The sequence below is a fragment of the Tachysurus vachellii genome, chromosome 26 (assembly GCF_030014155.1).
Source record: "Tachysurus vachellii isolate PV-2020 chromosome 26, HZAU_Pvac_v1, whole genome shotgun sequence".
Lineage (NCBI taxonomy): Eukaryota > Metazoa > Chordata > Actinopteri > Siluriformes > Bagridae > Tachysurus > Tachysurus vachellii.
In genome coordinates, this window is record NC_083485.1 from 10,956,023 (window position 1) to 10,979,344 (window position 23,322).

The 23,322-nt window shown below is 39.2% G+C and overlaps 1 protein-coding gene across 9 annotated transcripts in view; it reads right to left on the minus strand.

The window, feature by feature from the left end:
• The window catches only part of LOC132840697 (RIMS-binding protein 2-like), a 90,118-nt gene that overhangs the window by 29,376 nt on the left and 37,420 nt on the right, over positions 1–23,322 (minus strand). For 8 of the 9 annotated variants that reach the window (XM_060862597.1, XM_060862592.1, XM_060862595.1 and 5 more), the window contains exons 3-6: positions 8,837–8,944; positions 8,465–8,593; positions 4,977–5,153; positions 3,465–3,626 (exon numbers count right to left, since the gene is read on the minus strand). In XM_060862597.1, the coding sequence (XP_060718580.1) occupies positions 3,465–3,626; positions 4,977–5,153; positions 8,465–8,593; positions 8,837–8,944 (576 nt within the window). The remainder of the gene's footprint in view (positions 1–3,464; positions 3,627–4,976; positions 5,154–8,464; positions 8,594–8,836; positions 8,945–23,322) is intronic. The other variant, XM_060862591.1, reaches the window with a different exon arrangement.

Consider the following 23,322-nt stretch of genomic DNA (forward strand, 5'->3'; position numbering starts at 1 on the left):
CGGTTTACAAGAATCAGAGTCATACTGGGAGTCATTTGATGACCAGCAGTAATTGGGGGAAAAATTAAAGGGACCTCCCCATGCTGAAGCAATTCCACTACTGATTTTAGCATATTTACTAAAAAAAATTTTTAGCTTTAATCTGATATATTAGCACATAAAAGGCTTATTAAGATACTAGCTATAACTCTCATTACTACAAAGTGATTTTTTACTAAAATAATTTCTTCAGTGTCTTGTACTGTACACAATTCTAACTATTTATTATAGAACATGACTTAATAAGAAAAACAAAGCTAAAGGAACCACAGAGCAAGACGATGTCTGTCCTGCAGACTTTACTGTGGCATAAACAGTAACATAAACTACTGACTGATCCAAAGCACTGACACTGGGGACTCCTTACTAAAAAGGTCATATTATCTGTTTTTATTTGTCTAAGTAACATCACCAAGTATGTGGACCACACATTCACCTGTGAATTAGCTCTTGCTAATAACAAGGACCACAGTAATTATTATCATGACACCAAATTAATTTATTGCTTTAGCAAATCCATTTTGATCTCTCTCTCTCTCTCTCTCTCTCACACACACACACACACACACACACACACACACACATACACACACACGCAGTGGAAGCATTATTTAGAGCTAAATCTAAAGAGAAGGTTTGATAATAGAGAAGCGTTTAGTTCCAGCCCAGTTCAGTCCAGTTCTTTTCTGATTATGAGCTAACACAAACCAGGCCAGGCTAATTATGTAGCCATGTCAGTAGCTGTGCTAGCTAACATGCTGTACGAAGTACTGCTAAGGACACTAGATCAGATGCAGTAGGCCTTGATTGCCATAAGCACATTGCAGTAATCCCTGTAGGCTACCGAAACGGGTAACTGGATCACTTCTTTTAAAAGCACTTTAATGGATTGGCCCGACTGCCGTTTCCTTTTTAAATACATATTGATGTGCTGATACTGAGTGTTACATGTTTGGCTGTTGCAGCATTCTGTCGATTCGTGTCATGACTCGGTGTACAAATTCCCCAGATCTGGCTAAGCTCAAAATCTCTGTTGGTTACACAGCAAAGATTCAGAGCGTCACTGCAGAATTCAATGTAATTTCCAGAGAAACAGACTTCCTGTACACACACCCAGACAGACAGACAAACAGGCAGATAGACACAACCACACAAGTCACTGTATCTGTGCTGAAAATCATAAATCCATATAAACTAAAAGGTGAATCCACATAGAGAGAAGCAGATAACTAAACAACAAGAATTAACAATACTTTAGCTATTAGTGCATTTTTCAGGTTTGCATAAAAATCAAACTAGCATGCACATATAGAGCAAATATCCTGACCTAATGCTAACACCAACTACGCATGCAAGTGACAATGCATCAGTGCAAACCACAACACACACATACCTCCTTTTCTATGTGCTGTGGCAAAATTAGAGCAAGACCCTGAACAAGTTGGTCAAATCTTTAGGCTGGTCACCAGTTCAGAGTCCCAAACTATCCGAAGCCCTTTCACCGCTACCACTGCAACAGCCAGGGGATTACTGGACCATACCATTTCATTGTCACAGGGGATTAAAGTACATGCAACCTGGCCCCTTTCTGCACAAGGCATGAGTGCGTATGTCTGTCACAGATGACCAGATTACCAGTGCTGTCATTCTCATCCAGGCTTTACAGCGATGGTAGGGACTGCCACTGTTGGGCTTCTGAGAAAGGCCCTTAACCCTCTCTGCTCCAGGGGTCCTGTATCATGGCTGACCCTGTGCTCTGACCCCAAATTCCAAAGTTGGTATATGCAAAAAAAAAAAAAAAAAGAAGTTCACTGTGCTGTAATGTATATGTGAGAAAAAAAGGCTTATATATTCTATTCTAGTAACCAAGAGCCCAATCCACCACTGCCGAAACTCACTGGTCTTGTCAGAAAATGGTTGGTTTTGAGAGTGTTTGATGGTTGTGATCCACCTTCTGATCAAGAGCTTTTAATAATCATGAGCTGTTTTATTAGTAGCTGTTTGTGCATCTATTTATTTTATTGTTAAGCTTTGTAACGATCCCCATACTATGATCTATTCACTTGAAATAGCTTTCATAGTGGTACAGAATATACTGAAAGCCTAGATCTGGATGATTTGTCTCTAAAATATAGCAAATACATTTAAAAAAAAAAAAAAACAGCTCCTTCAGAGACGACTGATACTTAAGGGGACAACTGGTTAAAGCTGATATAATGTTGAATGTATAATAATGTAAAATGTATATATACACTGATTAATATTATGAAGTGTCTGTGTTAAAAGAAGAATATAATGTTTTAACGGTAGCTCCAGTTACTGATGTTACATGTTGGGCCTCACTGCACAACCCCTCATTAATATTTTCCTTTAATCACACACTCTGTCATGTTTTTTCCACATTTCGTAAAGCGCAGCTAGTTTCCAGACTCATAGCTTGTGGTTAACAAATAGCACCTAATGAGCTAAAAAAAAAAACACCACCACTATGGTAAGTTATGTAGCGAGGCTATATGCATATCTCAATACCTTTACTTTAGCCCACACTCTCTTTATCTCTGTCTTTCTCTGGCTTAAGTTCAACAGTCAGCTCATTAGTTGGTGTAGCAGATGATGGCCTAGTCCATTATGTAAGAGCAACAAACAGCATTTATATCAGTTTAAACACACACTAAGCTCTTAGTAAACCTAAACACATACACAACCACGCACAATCACACACACACAAACGCTCACTGAAATGCCTGTATGCACTTTAACACCACTTATTATCACTGAGAACAAATGTGCTGTGTAATAATCACTCTGTAAGTGTCTGGCCTAACGGTCAGAGTAAAACTGCTCGGAAATAATCACATTGTAACAGTGATGGAGCTGAGCAGTGCACAATATCAACTCTATCCAGTAACCTAAACAGAAAAATCAGAGGAAAAAAACATTCAGAGATCTTAGTTAAGCTGCTTCAGAGCTTAGTACAGTAGTCACTCAGATGTTAAGGTGACTGCCCCCTGTGGTCATTATTAGTGGTAGCAGTGTCTTAAAATAAAATAATACATTTAAATAAAATAAATGTATTATAAGTTGAAAAATTAAGCACTAAAATATACTAAAGTGAAATAAAATAGAATATAATAAACATCTGCTATGGAAATACAGTGACCTTTACTTTCTCTGTGATTTTTTGTTGTTGTTCTTTTGGGATTCTAGTTTTCTTAGGATTTTTTTAAAGACCCAGATGAACCAGCCATGTTCTCAGAAATGCAGTAGACTAGTGTTCCCTCAGCTAAGTTTGAAGGTTTACCTTGAGTCTAAAGTGGCAATAACAGATATATTTTTGTATGTGTTCACTTTAGGCCTTCTTAGGACTAAAACTGTGCTATGAGAAGCCACATGGGGGAGCTGTCACGTAAGAAACCTGCTCTTACCGGTGGCTCTTTTTGTTCTCGCTCATTCTCGGCTCCTCCAGTTGAGCTCTGATCCAAAACCGAGCTGACCGAGAGCTGTCTCTGCAGGCGCAGCACCTCCTTCTGAGATTCCTTCAACAACCGCTCAAAATCCACCATTCCTGCTGGACAAGGAGCTGCCTGCTGAGAGAAAGACAGAGATAGGCAGGAAAGGCAGATAGACAGAGATAGGCAGGAAAAGACAGAAAGACAAAGACAGTCAGATAGATAGATAGATAGATAGATAGATAGATAGATAGATAGATAGATAGATAGATAGACAGACAGACAGACAGACAGACAGACAGACAGACAGACAGACAGACAGATAGATAGATAGATAGATAGATAGATAGATAGATAGATAGATAGATAGATAGATAGATAGATAGATAGATAGATGGATAGATAGACAGACAGACAGACAGACAGATAGATAGATAGATAGATAGATAGATAGATAGATGGATAGATGGATAGATAGACAGACAGACAGACAGACAGACAGACAGACAGACAGATAGATAGATAGATAGATAGATAGATAGATAGATAGATAGATAGATAGATAGATAGATAGAGGAAATCAGAAAATCAGTGATACTGATGTCAGCGTGACTCAAAGTCCTATGACAATAAGTGGTAACATTCGAATAACTTTGTACCGAATTTTTCACCGATTAACTCCATGTGTTTGTGATCTTCAGACAAAATTTTCTAAACTATATTAATCATATTAGCTTGACTAAGCTTTCCTTGGCCACTTGTATTTATTGGCACAGCTTATTTTGTCAAGCCTATCCACTTTAAAGATTCTGGTTCAATCTGTGAGTCAGGAAATGACGAGCCACCTCGTGGTCACGTTTCACGTTCTCATTTTCCCTTAAGAACACTCTATTTCTCTTTCTGTCTTCCTGTGGGAAATGCTGAGTCATGCAGTTTGCACAGAGTACTTCGAGGACGTTTTTTTTACAAAACGAACATTTTCCCGAAAAAAGTGGGGTTTTGCTACTGATTTAATAGATAATCACTCATTGTACGTAACCACTTAAAGTCTTATTATTCACTTATCCACTTTAAAGCATACTATTCTGTAACTATGCCTAAAATCACACGAGATGTATGTAATGCTTGCCACCATTTGGAACCTTTGTAATGCTTGATTGAAGCTGAATAAGCTGTAGAACTGTGTAATTTAGTGGGTGTGTTGAGCTAAAATTTTTCCACCAGGTTGCAAACCAAGACAAAGTCAATAATAAAGTCTAACAAGAAAATTACACCTTAGTTTGCTTGTAAACCTTTGTATTCTGTATAAAGATTCCCTTCACAATTCACTACATTCTCCAATTATGAAGCCTGTCATTACATCACAACTAATGTTGGATGACAAAAGTAGAACACTATGAAGCTTTCCTTAGCAACCATGAAGGGTAAAAGCAGGTTAATTTTCATAAAGGAAGAAGGTTGTGTGCATGAAAGATCTACATGGCGTACTTTGTCCTGTCCCATTCTGGCCTTCAGCTGTCGACATTCGTGCTGTAGTGCAGCAATCTCCTTGTCTTTAGAGAGGAGTGTGTCTGCATGCTGTGCCAGGTCTCGTGCCCTCTGCCTAGCAAACGCTCTCTTATACTGCTCTACAGCACCGGGCTTCATAGGGATGGGAGCATTCACCTGCACAGAAAAGCAGACATAGAGACAAAAATTGACACACACATTAACATCATGGTCATTTTATTGAAATTTCATACTAGTCAGAAATAAATCCCTAGTGTCTTTTCAGCCCAGCTTAGGTGAGGCAGGTCTTCTGTTAGCTCAAATTATCACTCAGAGCTCCTCAAATGGAAGATGTCCTTATTATTTTCTCCAAAGTTTCACCAGCAAGCTGCTGTCTTATTCAAATACCTCCTTTTCTAAGATACCTCCTTTTCTAAAATGCCCCCTTTTCTCCTTTTTCCTGTATACACGCACACATACAAACACCAAAGGTTTTCCAAGATCACACCTTTTTCCCCTTTCAGGGAACTTCTATGGTTAAATACAAACTTCCTCATGCTTTACCAATGAACAATATGAAAGGTCTACTCTACTATGAAAGTGCAGAAAATACACAGTTGACAATAAAAAGACGAAACACTTATCTAACTGGTTATGAACAATTAATTCAGTAGATAGATGTATAATACTAAATATAAGAAATATAATAATAAATATAGTAATAATATTTTATATTATTATAAATTATATAACAATAAATATAGCTAAAATGCAGGATATAACTTAGAGTTAAGCAAATTAACCTACGAGGGAAACGTAAAAAAGCTGCAAAAAAAACAGGACAACTAAAGTCTACTTTCATTAATTGTTTAATTTTAATCTAAATGCGGGGGCAACGTTGGCTTAATGGTTAGCACATTCGCCTCACACCTCCAGGGCTGGGGGTTCGATTCCCGCCTCCGACTTGTGTGTGTGGAGTTTGCATGTTCTCCCCGTGCCTCGGGGGTTTCCTCCGGGTACTCCGGTTTCCTCCCCCGGTCCAAAGACATGCATGGTAGGTTGATTGGCATCTCTGGAAAATTGTCCGTAGTGTGTGATTGCGTGAGTGAATGAGAGTGTGTGTATGTGTGTGTGCCCTGCGATGGGTTGGCACTCCGTCCAGGGTGTATCCTGCCTTGATGCTCGATGACGCCTGAGATAGGCACAGGCTCCCCATGACCCGAGGTAGTTCGGATAAGCGGAAAATGAGTGAGAGTGAGTAATCTAAATTCTTCAGTTAGACTATAATAGAGGTGCTTATCAAACAAAATGTAGAAAGAAAAGATGTACAGGACATGTAAAACAGCTGTACACACAAAAAAACAGCTCAGTGCAGGATTTAGTTGAATAATGCAAACTATTGGCCTTAGTGCTACAAACACAAGACTCGACATAGTCAAAGGCAATTAAAGTGTTTGTTTTTACAATCTAGCTTGTTTACCTCAGCATAATATCCTAGCTTAGCTCACCACAGCCACCCAGATCCTCAACAGCAGGTTTTACAATAAAAATCTTGCATTTAATTAATTACAAAAAAAAGGTGGAGATTAGTTAGTATCTTTAGATCAGTTAAGTCTAATATTCAGATTAATTACATGATCTATGTGAAGAGTTGAAGTTGAGGTAAAGCAACTAACTAGCTAAATCAACATACAACAGTCTTACTACGTAATGTACCGTAACTGTAAACTGCTGCAGTATGTACAATTAATTCTCACACAACTATACAACTATCTAAGGTTAAAAATTTAAAACAGTGTGTAATCTAAAAAAAACGAAAAGTATTTTTAAAATTATGCAAACCGAATACATATCACCACAGCTAGCTCACAAGATTCACATATAGACAGATAAGGAATGCCAGATTTCTACTAGCAACGGATTTGATCTCAGTTGAAAGGATTTCTAAAATTATTAACCCCCCCATTTTGTGTTACTGGAAGTGTGTATTCGAAATAGATTTGTGGAAGGTTGCGAGTGTAACAGGTGTTGTTTAATAAAAGGCCACCAATCTGCATGGCCACCAGAGAGTAGACAGGTGGCCATTCAGGACAGGAGGCCTTTTGGAATAGGGTTACCACACACACACACACACACACACACACACACACACACACACAGGAGGTCGAGGTGTCTGCCCCTGCAGTGAAAGCTGGTCAGGCTATTGACAGGAACCAAAATCTAAAATCAGTAGCTTGACAATGAATAAAGTAGAGATGAGCGATATAATGTAATAAGAATGGTATAAGGCAAATTCTCACATGCACACTTTAAAACTCACTCAATGGCAGCTATATTGTGAATTTTCCAATATCATGTTTCGTCTGAATAGCAAAATGTACATTGTCAGCTGTTCTTTTAATCTACTCCTCCTCCAAAGGCATTTTTGTGGAAAAAGTGAGTAAAAAAAAAATTCACCTTAATTCACGTTCACTACCCAAACCACTAAGGAATGATTTAATGACACATGAGCACAAAGCTCAACAACACTACTAGTGGTTGTAAGAAAAATACACAGAATGGAACGAAGAGAGGATGTTTCACTGATGTCTGGGCTAGAAAGAAATCAAACCTTCCCTTGTCATTTAATTCTGTGTATTTCTCTTTGCAACCACTGGTGGTGCTGTTGAGCTGTGTTCCTATATTTAACAGCATATAATCTGGATTAACAGTTTTAAGGTTTAATTGTGAGCTAGCTCATTTAAACCAGCCTACCCTGAACTCAAGAAATAGCATCCCATGTGGAACTGCAGCTAATATTCACATAAAGCAGCAGACCTTTATAGCATGTACGCTCATATTAAATAATAAGTAATAAACTGTCAGTTATTAATAAATAACCTGTGCTTTTGGTTGTAATTTGGAAAGAACGAGTGACATTAAGATCTATCGTAGTCCTGTTTATTAAAGAACATGGGACTGGAACAAACAAGAGGAGCACAGGGGTTTGTGGGGTTGTGCAACTTTGTTTAATTTTCTGTTCTTACAAGCGTTTCAAGCATCCTAGATCTTTCCATTTGTGCTGAATTTGATTACAACCCCATTTCAACACAAGTTGCTCCTGTGCGTAGTCTTAATTAGTTGGTTAATTGGGTTCATCCGTGCTTGTGGTTAGGAATAAACCGAACAAATGGAAACTGAATTTACTAATCCTTGGTAATTTTGTTGGATGTCAGCACACTAAAGAACTACATTGCTGTGAGATCAGGGAAAGTTCAGCATGGTACTGTCCCAATTCACGATGCGGCTATTATTTTCGGATACCCACAACTGGAACAGACAGCTTAAGATGCCCCTAAACGTAGTAAGATTTGTATGATGATGCTTTAATCTAAGCATGCTGGATTTACTTTGTATGAATAATTTGGGGTTCTCGGACAGGAGTCTTGGATTAATAGTAAAGGCATATGTGTGTGTGTGTGTGTGTGTGTGTGTGTGTGTGTGTGTACCACTTTAAGATTGGCCTCCTGCAGTTTGTGTGCCCTCTCTTCCAGGCGCTTAGCGATGACAGCCAACTCTGCATTTTTCCTCCTCAACCTTTTTACCTTGTCCTCTGTCTCAGGACAACTGCTCTTACGCTAGGAGTGAGGGAAAAGATATAAAGAGAGAGAGAGAGAGAGAGAGAGAGAGAGAGAGAGAGAGAGAGAAGATAAGAAGCAGAGATAGACAAGATACAGACAGAACAAAACAATCACACCGTTGTAGGAGCCATGAGCTGAGAAATAAAGTCTGTTATATATTTCCCTGTTGGTTGAAGATAAAAGCTAAACATCCATTCTGACTGAACCGTCCAAACTGTTCTGAAATCAGCTGACTCTTACCAGGAGGCTGTTTTCCTCTCGGAGTGTGGACACAGTCTTCTCCAGATCCTCGAGCGCTCTCAGGAGCTCTGAGTTCTGCCGAACTAGACAGTCGTAATCTGTGCCGTCCTGCATGAGAGAAAAGAAGAACAAAAATATATCTATTTATGTCTTTTTATGCACTGCTGAAAAGTCTTACATTAGGTTCAAATATTTTTTACAATGTTTTAATGGAACATAGGGACTAAGTCACTAAGTATGAAAGTAGTTTCTTTCATACACACACACACACACACACACACACACACACACACACACACACACACACACACAAACACATAGTTAGACCAAGCTGAAAGTAGCAGCTTTCCCCATATCACAAATTATATAATTATTGTTATTTCCATTTTTTGTTCTAATTGCGCATTGGTGAGGTTTCCAATAATTAAATCAATGAACTGGACTGTTATCACACTGCTGCTTCCAGAATCATGGTGTGTATGCATCTGTGTGTGTACATGCTCATGTGTGTATTTGCCAGTGCCAGCTGGACCAGAGGGAACTCCCTGCCCTTTAGTTCAAACTGGGTAACAGAATGGAGAATAAACTTACACTCCTACTAACACTGCAGCCTGAAGACTAATGATTTTTGGTCTGAGCTACAGCCATTCTGAATTCTGAGTATTTAACTGAATTTCCTTGCATTTATTTTCAACCTCTCAATTATTTTTACTTATAATTGACCAAATTGTGCCCCTAAAGGTAATACTACTGTTAAAGGTAATACTACTGCTAAAGGTAATACTACTGCTAAAGGTAATGCTACCACTAAAGGTAATACTACTGCTAAAGGTAATACTACCGCTAAATGTAATACTACCGCTAAAGGTAATGCTACCACTAAAGGTAATACTAACGCTAAAGGTAATACTACCGCTAAAGGTAATACTACCACTAAAGGTAATACTACCGCTAAAGGTAATACTACCACTAAAGGTAATACTACCGCTAAAGGTAATACTACCACTAAAGGTAATACTACCGCTAAAGGTAATACTACCACTAAAGGTAATACTAACGCTAAAGGTAATACTACCGCTAAATGTAATACTACCGCTAAAGGTAATGCTACCACTAAAGGTAATACTACTGCTAAAGGTAATACTACCACTAAAGGTAATACTAACGCTAAAGGTAATACTACCACTAAAGGTAATACTACCACTAAAGGTAATACTACCGCTAAAGGTAATACTACCGCTAAAGGTAATACTACTGCTAAAGGTAATACTACCGCTAAATGTAATACTACCGCTAAAGGTAATGCTACCGCTAAAGGTAATACTACTGCTAAAGGTAATACTACCACTAAAGGTAATACTAACGCTAAAGGTAATACTACCACTAAAGGTAATACTACCGCTAAAGGTAATACTACCACTAAAGGTAATACTACCGCTAAAGGTAATACTACCACTAAAGGTAATACTACCGCTAAAGGTAATACTACCACTAAAGGTAATACTACCGCTAAAGGTAATACTACCACTAAAGGTAATACTAACGCTAAAGGTAATACTACCACTAAAGGTAATACTACTGCTAAAGGTAATACTACCACTAAAGGTAATACTAACGCTAAAGGTAATACTACCGCTAAAGGTAATACTACCACTAAAGGTAATACTTCTGCGCCGCTTTCAACAAGTTAATGAAAACCAGAAACTCAAATTCATATGTTTTAATAATCTGAGGGGGAAAAAACACCCAACCACCCAACCACCTCCCCCCCTAAAGAAAGAGAACAGATTGTAATCCAAAATCACTCTTTGTAGTAGGATGAAATTAATCACAAGTTGAGTAGTAGAAGTAAATCCAAACCAAAATATATTTTACAATTTCTAAAACTACAGTTCGCATTATTTCTTTTTATATGCAAAGTTTTCTTTCTATCAGTTCAAACCAGATCACATATAAGACCTTATAACTGCTTCTCACTAGTTGTTTTTTGTTTTTTGCACCATCCTGTGTTAACTTCAGTGAAAACCTTTATGAAATATTCAAACCAGCCCATCTGCCACCAACAGCCATGCCAGGATCCTTTTTAAATGTATTTGTGGATGTTTAATGTGAACATTACTTGAAGCTCTTGACTTGTATCTTCATGATCTGATGCATTGCCCCACTGACACATGATTGGCTGCAATTCACGAATGCACAGGTATACAGTTGTTCCTATTAAAGTGGACAGTGTATGGTGGCCTGTATGTTATATTCTATTATCTTGTACATAGTGAGCGTATATAGTGATTAGAAAACTTTACACCTGATAAAATTACATTCCTCTTGCATGTTTTTGTCTTTTAGTTTTCAAAGGGCCCCATTTTCAGCATCATTTATGCACAATGGAAAGCACTACTAATGTTCACTCAGTCTGTTGCATTGTATAATTATAGCTTCATTAATATCTTACTGCATTTGAATAATAAACTGTCTATGCAATTAAAGTTTGAATGCTTTGTTTTTCTACTTATTTGGACCAGACTGCAGTATCTCTCTTACTCACAGTGAGCCAAATCAGGAGCCATATCAGAAACCCACATTAATTAAACACACTGAAAATCCTTGATCATGTGCCCACAATGCCAGACTTGTGCTTGTGATAGCCATTGTGTCTGGTCTAGAGGTCATTAGAAACCCTAACATCTGCCTCTTTTTGTCTAATCATCAACCAACAGCCGTGTTGCCTATTAATCCTGTAGCCAAAGGATATTTAAAAAAATGGCTAGGCTGAATCCTCACAGGCCACAAAGCCTGCCAAGGTGGAGGATGGAGATGGAGATGATCGTGGCATGAATACCACTGTGCAATCAGAATCAACCGCCAGCGCTCACTTTTCCTGATGATTAGTGTGATTACGACTACATGAAGCTGCACAATTAGACAAAATTTGGTAAACATCGTTATTTTTCATAATGTAGCTGTGTCTCCATTGATTGTCTGGTTTTACACGAATCCACCCTGGTTTAAAGATTTATTATGAATAACCTGTAACAAAATTACAGGATATGTTATATTGTACACACTTCTGTAAGTAAGTTGCTCTGGATAAGGACATAAATATATTATATTACATTATATTCTATCTAAAAGACTGCTGTTTGGTGTCGACTATTTTTTAACTTGCTGGCATGAGCTGATTTATTTCTGTTTGATCAATAAGGACAAAGTCGTACAAGACAAATAGTTAAGCTGGAGTTTTTACTCAACACAAACAGAAAATAAATAACCTGTGTAAAGTGTATTAGATTCAACACACACCGAGATCCTGACTGTATACTGAACGTGAATTAACGATAAAGTGGTTATGATTATGGTTCAAAAGAACTCGAGGGCTTTTCACACTGAGGGTTGTTGTGTTTCTAAACCACACATTTAAGAGGATTTTTTTAACACTGGTAATTTAGAAGTAGGGGAATAACACGGCTTTTTACGTGGAGTTACAGTATGTAATCAAGCTCTAAAGCAGGGTTAGGACTGCTTTTATGTCGTTAACCCTGCATTACATTGGAAAATATATAACACTTTTTACGAAAAAAGAAAAGGCTCTGTAATATCAAGCAGTGAAAGGCTGAAAACCATTTACATTTCTGGCATTGCACAGACACATTATCCAGAGTGACTTCCATTTTTATTTGACAATTGAGGGTTAAGAACCTTGCTCAAGGGCCCAGCAGTGGCAGCTTGTTGGACCAGAGATTTAAACTCACAACCTTCTGATCAGTAGTCCAATGCCTTAACCACTAGCCTACCACATCACTTGGAGTTTTCTATTCCACATCCCAAGGCTGCCAAATCATGAAAGTGGGCACTATAGCGAGGGAGAAATATGTGAGACTGAAAATATTACGTGTGTTGGATATAACACACACCTGGTCAACTGTACGACAAAGCTAAAAAAGCTTAGACAGATGTGGTGAAAGATAGGACAGACGTGACCTCTTAAATTGATTAGTTGTGTGCTATATTAATCCACTCATGGTTGCTGACATGGCAAATATGTAAATAAAAATGTTAACCCAGTAACTTTTATATAAGTGGATGATTTTAATTTACACTACTGTAACTGTCCATCCATCCATCTATTTATTTTCTGTAGTGTTTATCCTACACAGGTTCACAGGGGACCTGGAGTCTATTTCAGGGGACTCAACGGCCAAAGTGAGGGACATCGTATACGTAACCATCGCAGGGTACAACAACATACACTACTGTCAGCAACGCGAGGATAAAAACAGACCCAAATGCAGGATAGCGAAAAATAAAAGGGTTTATTAACTAAAAAAACACAAAACAAGGACACAGACAAGACAAGACGTGACGACAGACGACAAGGATTCCGTGCTGCAATAGGAAACACGGCACGGTTAAATACACAACAAAAGGAACAGGAGTGATGGCGGGGAGGAAGAGACAAGGGTGGGGCAGGCACGTGAACATAGAACATAAACAAAAGCACGTGGCCACGTGGCTGGATCCTGACAACTACAGACAATTTAGAGATGCCAATCAGCCAAAAGCACATGATTTTGGACTTGTTTTTTAATTAATTTATTTAATTATGTTTTATTTTATTTTATTCGGGGGTAAAGTATCCAGAGGAAATCACTAAAGCACTTGGAGAACATGTCAGCTTTGTGAACAGCAAACCCCCAACTCCGGAGGTGTGAGGCAAACATGCTAACCACTAACCCACCAGGACAAAGACATCTCTGTGAATAAAGCTTTAATGAACCACCATTTAGGGCCACAAGCCTTTCCTCTCAGGACTACTTGGATCTGTTTTGGACGCCTGGGAAATCTATTTAGCAGCACACAGTTTCCTGGCTATGGCATGGAGTTTGACACCGTCAATGATGAGTGTAATATATAATCCCCCCCACGCTGCTCCTGCAGTAACCACAAGTTATTGGAGAAGGTAACGACATGTAAAAAACTCAAACTAAGCACTCCGCCTCCAATTCTAACTTCTTTCCAGTTATTTTCTGCTCTAAAAAATATTTGCGGCAAACGTGTGTCCGATACGATGACTGGGAAGAAAACAAATCTAGGGCTAATCTGTACAAGGACGAAAGGGCGTTGTGCAGTTTGGAATGAGATGAGAAATGATGAAGCTGTCTGCGTGTGGAGGCTGTTCATTTGCATATTCCATTACACACAAATTTAATTTGGTCGATTCCCAGACCTTACACATTAAGGTTTTAGGAAACAAACACACACACAAACACACACAAACACAAACACACACAGATTCAATTATGGACTTGTCCGTAACCTCGAGAATGATTTAAGTACCTGGGGCAACTTGTGAAACAGAAATTATTTCTTTTAAAATGGATAAATTTGTTATTTGATTTTATAGATAGAAAAAAGCCAATCCTGCAGAAGACACAACACACACACACACACACACACACACACACACCCCTCAATTACAGCCTCGTTGTCATTAATCCCGCTGAAAGCTCAGTACACAGCTTTTTAATGACTCAGGAGGGGAAACACATTTTGTCCTTCAGCTCTCAGGGGGGCCATCAGTCACAGACAACACTAACACACTGCCTCCAGCAAAACACACACACACACACACACACATATGGCTGTAAAACCTGTGCTCTTCTAAAGAAATATGTCTCTCCTGAGACCAGCATCTTCACCTGCTATACCCATTCTCTACAGTTCACCCTCACACCTTACACACCGTTATATCTTCTATATCACTAACCCTGAGTTTTAAAATGATGAAAGAATTTTCAAGCTCGACACCTAAAATATATTCGAATACTACTGTGTATTCAGTGCTGAAATACATTTGCATTCCTGGTCACATTCGTTTTACTCTAACAGCGTGGTTCAGACAGTAGTTCAGCTACAAGGCCGTTTCTATAGTAACAGCTCGCTCGCTTCTATAGCGGACTCGCTGTTTAATAATAATTACTGTGTTTATGTTAACTTAACATCATCATTTGCACAGGCCTTCTGCGTATTGAAGCTACAGACCATGTTTGTCTTGTGTTAGCAACAAGCTAGCAGCTTACTGTGCTGAGTGATGTGTTACACTGTGCTGAGTGACCTAAGCTCACCGTGCTGAGTGAAGTGAGCTCACTGTGTTGAGTGATGTGAGCTCATTGTGCTGAGTGATGTGATTACACTGTGCTGAGTTACATAAGCTCACTGTGCTGAGTGACATAAGCTCACTGTGCTGAGTGACATAAGCTCACTGTGCTGAGTGACATAAGCTCACTGTGCTGAGTGACGTAAGCTCACTGTGCTGAGTGACATAAGCTCACTGTGCTGAGCGAAGTGAGCTCACTGTGTTGAGTGAAGTGAGCTCAGTGTGCTGAGTGACGTAAGCTCACTGTGCTGAGTGATGTGAGCTCACTGTGCTGAGTGAAGTGAGCTCACTGTGCTGAGTGAAGTGAGCTCAGTGTGCTGAGTGACGTAAGCTCACTGTGCTGAGTGATGTGAGCTCACTGTGCTGAGTGAAGTGAGCTCACTGTGCTGAGTGAAGTGGTGCTCACTGTGCTGAGTGAAGTGGTGCTCACTGTGCTGAGTAATGTGATTACACTGTGCTGAGTGACGTAAGCTCACTGTTCTGATTGACATAAGTTCACTGTGCTGAGTGAAGTGAGCTCACTGTGCTGAGTGACAAGCTCACTGTGCTGAGTGACATAAGCTCACTGTGCTGAGTGACATAAGCTCACTGTGCTGAGTGACATAAGCTCACTGTGCTGAGTGACATAAGCTCACTGTGCTGAGTGAAATGAGCTCACTGTGCTGAGCGAAGTGAGCTCACAGTGTTGAGTGAAGTGAGCTCAGTGTGCTGAGTGACGTAAGCTCACTGTGCTGAGTGACGTAACCTCACTGTGCTGCATAATGTGATTACACTGTGCTGAGTGACATAAGCTCACTGTGCTGAGTGAAGTGGGCTCACTGTGCTGAGTCATTCAGTGGATGTCAGTGTATGTCAAGTGATCTAATGTAAGTACTAGATCTATCTATCTATCTATCTATCTATCTATCTATCTATCTATCTATCTATCTATCTATCTATCTATCTATCTAACGCAAAACCAAGGAAACTCCACAATACTGGTATTTGTCATCATTACAGCAGATTTTCTGGGCCATCACACATCACCACACATTCAGCCAAAGCCCTTTTCTGTTCACGTGTGTGGAACATGACTGTAGCCTTCAGAGGGGGTAATTACATGCTTCTCTTTACTGGTACGAGTTTAAAAGAAGATTTCAGTGAATTTCACTCATTTAAATGCACAAAGAAAGCACTCGGCGAGTTGTACTGTGCATTTTGAAAAAGCTTCAGCAAAATATAGCGTTTTTGGCTGTAACAGAAAAAAGGGAAGGGAGCAAATATGTTGGTCATAATTTGAGCACCGCACTTTATAACACTCTCCTATGTCTGTTCTATACATTCATTCATTCATCTTCTACCGCTTATCCGAACTACCTCGGGTCACGGGGAGCCTGTGCCTATCTCAGGCATCATTGGGCATCAAGGCAGGATTCACCCTGGACGGAGTACCAACCCATCGCAGGGCACACACACACACACACTCTCATTCACTCACACACTCACACACTACGGACAATTTTCCAGAGATGCCAATCAACCTACCATGCATGTCTTTGGACCGGGGGAGGAAACCAGAGTACCCGGAGGAAACCCCCGAGGCACGGGGAGAACATGCAAACTCCACACACACAAGGTGGAGGCGGGAATCGAACCCCCAACCCTGGAGGTGTGAGGCGAATGTGCTAACCACTAAGCCACCATGCCCCCCTCTGTTCTATATACACACACTCTTAATTCATATTCAAATGGCACTGGTGTGTACCCATGTGTTGTTAATAGCTCTAGTAGGGCTCTATTCAGTCCGCGCACACACACGCACACACACACACACACACTTTTGCTGCTTACACAAAGAACAACATGGGAGAAAGAAAAGATCAGTGTGGAAACAGTGAGGAAAAGTGGGACCGGATTATTTCAGCGTGTGTTACTATTAAATTCAATCAATCCCATCACACTCTCTCTCTCTCTCTCTTTTCCCCTTCTTCTCCCTATCCTTCTTTTCCTTCAGTCCCTTCTGTCGCTCCCTTGAAAACAGATGCAAGCAGAGATAATTGAAGCCAAGGCTGTGGCTCTAAACACACACATCAACCCGGTGAACTAAGAAGAGACGGTTCCCATGGCGATGTCGAACATTACGGCGCATCCAGTCGTGCTAAAGTCCGGGCAGAGAAAGAGAGTTAGTTAAACCACATTTCCCAACATTTCGCTAATGAAGTGCGGATGGATGTGCACATTCACACACACGCACACACACACATACACACACGCTAGATTAAGAGAGGAAATCACAACGATTGCAATCAAAGAGGCCCTATGGGACGCAAATCAACACAACAGTCACAGCTGGAGGTTTCTTCGCATAGTAAGAAAGACTGTCCTATTAGGCGTGAGTTGTTTTGATCTAAGGTTCGCAAAAGTTTTCTCCAAATTCTGGAAAACAAGAAACACGGAGTTTCCGTGCTATTAATGAGACACAAAACCACAGGATGAATATCTTTGTGAAAAGATGAGACCTCCCTCGCACTTTCCGTTCTGATGGTAAATTATGTCTGTTAATTATAAATACGCCAGCTCTGTTTGTGTTAAGGATTCTGAGTTATACAGCAACTGACTCTTTGCGTGTGAAAGCAGGAGATCTCGGTGTCTCTTTGTAGTCAAGAGAAAATGGGAAACCTCTGAAGACTCTGGATCCTGTCACTCGGAGCTGCATGGAAACAGGTCACTGAGCTGTGAGCTCTCTGTCTCACTGAGATTTCAGTAGTACTAAGTGTGTGTGTGTGTGTGTGTGTGTGTGTGTGTGTGTGTGTGTGTGTATGTGTGTGTGTGTGTGAGCCATAGATGACATGACTGTCATTCTTAAAAGCACCAGAACCTCTTTACCCACTGAAGTATTAACAAAGACCCCAAACAAAGACCCTGACAATCTTTTTGTCTGTCTGTCTGTCTGTCTGTCTCTCTCTCTCTCTCTCTCTCTCTCTCTTTCTCTCTCACACACACACACACACACACAAGAAAAACCCTTTTCTTCTTTCCCTTTAGTTATTGCCCGCTTACGTTTCCTTTCGTTCCTTCCTTTATTCCATTAACCCTTCCCTTACTTTCTTGTTTCCTTCCTTCCTTTCTTTTTTCCTATCTTCCTTCCTTTCAGCATTCATATTTTTCTGTCTTCCTTCCTTCCTTCCTTCCTTCCTTCTTTCCTTCCTTCCTTCTATCCATCCATCCAGCTTCTTTTTCAATCATATTTCTTACCGTTTGGATGGAAAGTTTTTCTTTCCTGTTATTCATTCAATCTTTTCCTCCTTCCCCTTCATCACCATCATCCTTCAGTCATTTTCCCTTCCACCTACTATCTTTCATTCCAAATCTCCCTCTGTTCTTTCTTGCCCTCTGTCAATTTACTCACACCTTTCCCTTTATTCCTTTCCTTTACTTGTTTGATAGTACATTTATTCGTTCCTTCTTTCATTCCTTTTCTTTTTTGCCTTTCATTCTTTCGAGTCATGCAGCTTTACCTTCTTTTCTTCTGACACCAGATGAAGTCATCCCGACTCCCACAGGTGAAAACGGGACAAAGAACTCAGGCATTTTGGTGTGTGTGTGTGTGTGTGTGTGTGTGTGTGTGTGTGTGTGTGTTGGAGGTGGGTGGGGCTGAGACACGTGCATTTTCCCGTAGCCCCTGCAAATCCGCCCTGCATCCATTTTTAATGTGCTGTCTAAAATTGCTGAAGCTAACACACGCTGCATGGCTCATTATTTATTACAGTACATATGGAAAGCTTCATGAAGACAGAGTTACTGCGGAACAACATCAAAATAAATCCATATGGCACTAAGGGTTACTTATGAGCCTTAAGATGCAACACACAGGTGGAGGAGAATAATTACAAAAGAGCAAAGGAAAATGAGAGACATGGAAGACGGCTATACAACAAACTGAAACGCTAGTGACAAACAAACAGCAGCAAAAGAAAACAACAATTAACTGTTGCAAAAACATAAAAATAAAGACATCTTAATAAATAAGATAATAATATTTATGTGTAAAAAAAAACACGGGATTTACATTTAAATTATTATATTTTTTTGAAATTTTGTAAAAATGTAACTTCAATATACATACAGTACACAGATAAGTTTTGATCTTTCTATCTTCTTTCTAAATCTGTCTGTCTGTCTATCTGTGTGTCGGTCTGCCCCCTATCTTTCACTCTCTCTATCTATGTCTGTGTGTGTCTTTTCATCTTTCTTTCTGTCTAACCTCTATCTATCTATCTATCTATCTGTCTGCCTGCCTATCTATCTGTCTGTCTGTCTGTCTGTCTGCCTGTCTATCTATCTATCTATCTATCTATCTATCTATCTGTCATTATTAATTTATTTTTATTTAAGTAAAATATATGTGAAGACTTTATGGAACATTGGTTTAACTCACATTTTTAATGAAACAGGCAGGTTTTAGATTTTGGTTTTAAAGATATTTTAAAGAACTCACAACAACAACAACAATACTACTACTACTACTACTCATAATAATAATAATAATAATAATAATAATGTCTGTTGACTGTCACTATATATTGTGTGGGGGCAAAACCACATCACAGGAAGACGAATCTGTTTATGATGATTGAATAAATCACAATGACTCAAAAAACAACAACACTGGGGTTGAGGAATATCACAGCTGGCTGCTTTGTTCTCTGAAACCTGCTGCCTAATCAGCAAAAAGCTGAAATATGGAGCATTAAATCAAAGTGATAAGAGCAAGGTTCAAGGGCTGAGACAGGAAAGAGGAGAAGAACGATAGTATCATTCAAAGAGAGAGAGAAAGAGTGTATTTGTGTGTGTGTGTGTGTGTGTGTGTGTGTGTAGCAAAAACTATAAGATAATAAAACACAAACACATAATAATAAAAATAAAATAGAGTTCCTTATAGGCCCTTTGTTTTGCTCTGGATTAAGGCACAGATCCACAGGGGGTATTTGTCAGACCTTTATTTCAGACATACAGTTGAAAAAAAAAAACCCTCCACACATCAGCAGTTTCGCTTCGTCTACAGAGGGAGAACCCCAGATGGTGATCTCCGCAGGTTCGGCTGTAATATCAGCCTTTATGAGCAGCCTGTTTTATTGTGAGCTATCAATGCTATAAATGCATGGTATATAGTGTACTTTATCATGAGTGACAGTATTGTTGTGATGTATGAAATAAATAATATTGGTTGAAATAATCCAGTGTTTGTCTATGCTGCGTTAAAGGTTTTACATAAAAAAAATTTTATATAAATAAATGTTAATATACTACATTTGGAAGGGGGTTTGATTCTTTCAGACTATTGTTTTTATACAGTATCCATCCATCCCTTAACCCCAGAGACAAGGTGTTATGGTAAATATACTAACCACTAAGCCACCATGTCTGTAAAACTGCTTTGAGGTATTTGTCCATTGTTCAAAGTGCTTTACACATAGAACTGAATTAAAAAATAAAGTGATAGAAACCTTATACCTGTATTTTCTGTACCTTAGAACGGAAAGGCTGAGCACCATCCTGTTCACCGTCATCTAAATTCCTGGCCGTGATTAAGGTAGCCGGAGCCGCTCCAGGTGTTCTAGGAGACGTCTCGAACAGTGTAAATGGAAAGCGTGAAACATCTGTCCATTAGCCAGTGAGTGCTCAGAGCCTCCCCTGATCCATAATAAGAGAGACGTCACACTGAGAATGTAGATGATTCCTTCTGCGGGAAAGCCTATGAGGTGTTCCCAGAGCTCCTATTAGCCAGAGGCTGCTGTATATCGTATGCAGTCTTTCTTTGTTTGTGGATTTGTTTTTGGTTAGCCTTAAGCAGTTACGTACCCAAACCCTGGGTTAGCATAAAAAATGTAAACAAGTAGAACTGTTTCAAACTCGCATTGACATTTGTAAAAAATCTTGACAGAATAGAATTACTTAAATTATGAAGTTTGGACATTTTAACTATGGTATGCGACGCTTTACTGGAATCAGGTCCAAGTTACAAGGAGTGACAAAAGAAGGAAATACAGATCCAGTTTCTCTGATGCTATAAATACAGAAGTGAGTTGTATCTAAAAGATAATCAACCCTGTGTAATTTGCCACACGTTACTTAACATAGTGCTCCAATAAAGACTGATGGATAGCATTAATTATGGAATGGATGGATAAGAAGATGGATGAGGAGAGGCTGCGATGGAAAGCTGAGATGAATGTAGGGATAAATGGGAGAAGGTCGTAAGAGTTCAACACACTCTCTCTACCTAGACATCTACCTGACTCTCAGTCGAGTTACACAAGTGACAAATAGGAGGTAATGAAATGCATAAGAGCTAGATATTGTAGCTACATGCTACAGTATGTTTTATTTTACCCAATCAGAAATGCCGGAAAAAAAAAAGAACAAAGAAGCAATGCTTTCCATTATGCCTAACATTCCCTAAGAAATCTAGGATTTCCATTTCCTTAGCTTCCCCGTCGATCTGATTCGCCTGCTCCTCCCCCTGAGACGTCTTGGGGAAGAGGCTGAATTTCATTTTAACTGCATAAATTGGATTCTGGTGGGTTCAGAAGCGACAGAGCTGGGAGGGATTCGATTTCTCACCTGGATGGGATGTTGTCGGGAAGATTAGCCCCAGGCAACACAGCTCAAGACTTTAATAAGGGATACTCGCCGTCTCCAGTGGTGGCCACCCGTCTCTGTTTCGTGCTTTCCTTTGAATTGATGGGTAAAACAATCTTATTATTCTTGGCCACATAACTAATCGAACGCATAATCAGTCTATTTGATGAGCTAAATCAGGCAGATATTTCAGGTTGCAGTTGGACAGGAAAGAAGACCTCAACATTGATGAGTGCTGCTCCAGATGTTAGACAAAGAAGTATGAATTTTAATGAATTGGATTCTGAGTTTTTGCCGTCTCTGTAGATGAAAAGGCTTCTAATTATAACTCTGAAATCTTTTTTCTCTTCTTTTTTCTTTTCCACACTGACAATGAGTTTCATTTTATTAAAATGGATAAAGAGTTTTTTTAAAAAAAAAAAACCCTTTTCCCAGTAACATTTACACATGAAAGGTGGTGCTCATGAAAACTTAGTTAATTTGAGAAGAACATCTGGATCCTTTCAGAACTTCTGAGTTATTTACATATAACAAAACTCACTCGCTCAGCGTAAACCTCGATTTATCAGCTTAGAATTGTAGCATTGCTTACTTCGGTCGTATATAAGGATCGTGCTGTGATGTATGTATGTATTTATGTATTTACCGAAACTTCATAAAAAGAAAGCAATCCAAAAGAACGTCATGAATGAAGACAAACGAGACTAGCTATTCAATTAAGACAAAAAAGGATGATGCTACATAAACGGAAGATGAGTTAGTGTGATAATGGTAGCTGACATGCTGCAGAAGCTGAGCTACAATATTCGAAGGCTGATTGCACGCCACTTTTAGGAATAGCTCTCTGGCCGTTTAGAAGCATTTTCGGTCGTTTTCAGCTTTCTGTGAGCTTTGGTTTATATAGAGTTTTGTAGTTGTCACTAAATGTAAACGATCTAACGCTCTATGAATGCAAAGAAACTCCCAAAACATTTAGAAATCTAGTGATAATTTTAGTTTTTTATTAAAACACTGACAAATGAGGCCAACGTCTTTCAGACATATTTCATAAAAACGAACCTTTACTTGTCCTGATTGCAAAAATGGACCTGTTCCCATGACTCCCAGCATTTCTAAGTGTCATGTGCTTAGACTACTAAAAAGTTATGGAAAATGAAATCTGTGTTTTCCCTTTCGTTTTAAAAAGGTCCTTCCTTCTAATTACTCTGATCAACGGAATTTGACAGAGGACCAGTAAATATTTGAGAAGCCAGGACGCTTATGTACTAAATCCTCTGAGAATCCTCTGAGAGAGAAAAAGCATTTTTTTATTACGCCACTAAAAAGAAGAATCAATGTATAATCAGTTGCTACAAGTTACAGCAGGAGATAATAGTCTAATATTCTACTAAAGCATTATAATATGAGCTACAGCCGAAGACAATCAGAAGCGTTTAATTTATGCCAAAGTATTTTAAGTATACACACACGATTTCCCTTACAAGTCTAGTAGATTTGTTCACTTCGTTTACATCACTCTATAGTGACTAGGTTTCCCCTTAACTTCATCTTGTCCCATACCAAAAGAATGCTGGAACTTTGAAAACTCCTTGATTTCTCTCAGTCTCTGGAGACCAGATATTGTCCTGTATCCAGAATAGGAAACCAGGCCTCCTTTCTCCAAACACTCACTTCCTCCCAACACAATGTGTCCATGTCAAAAATAGGGCGG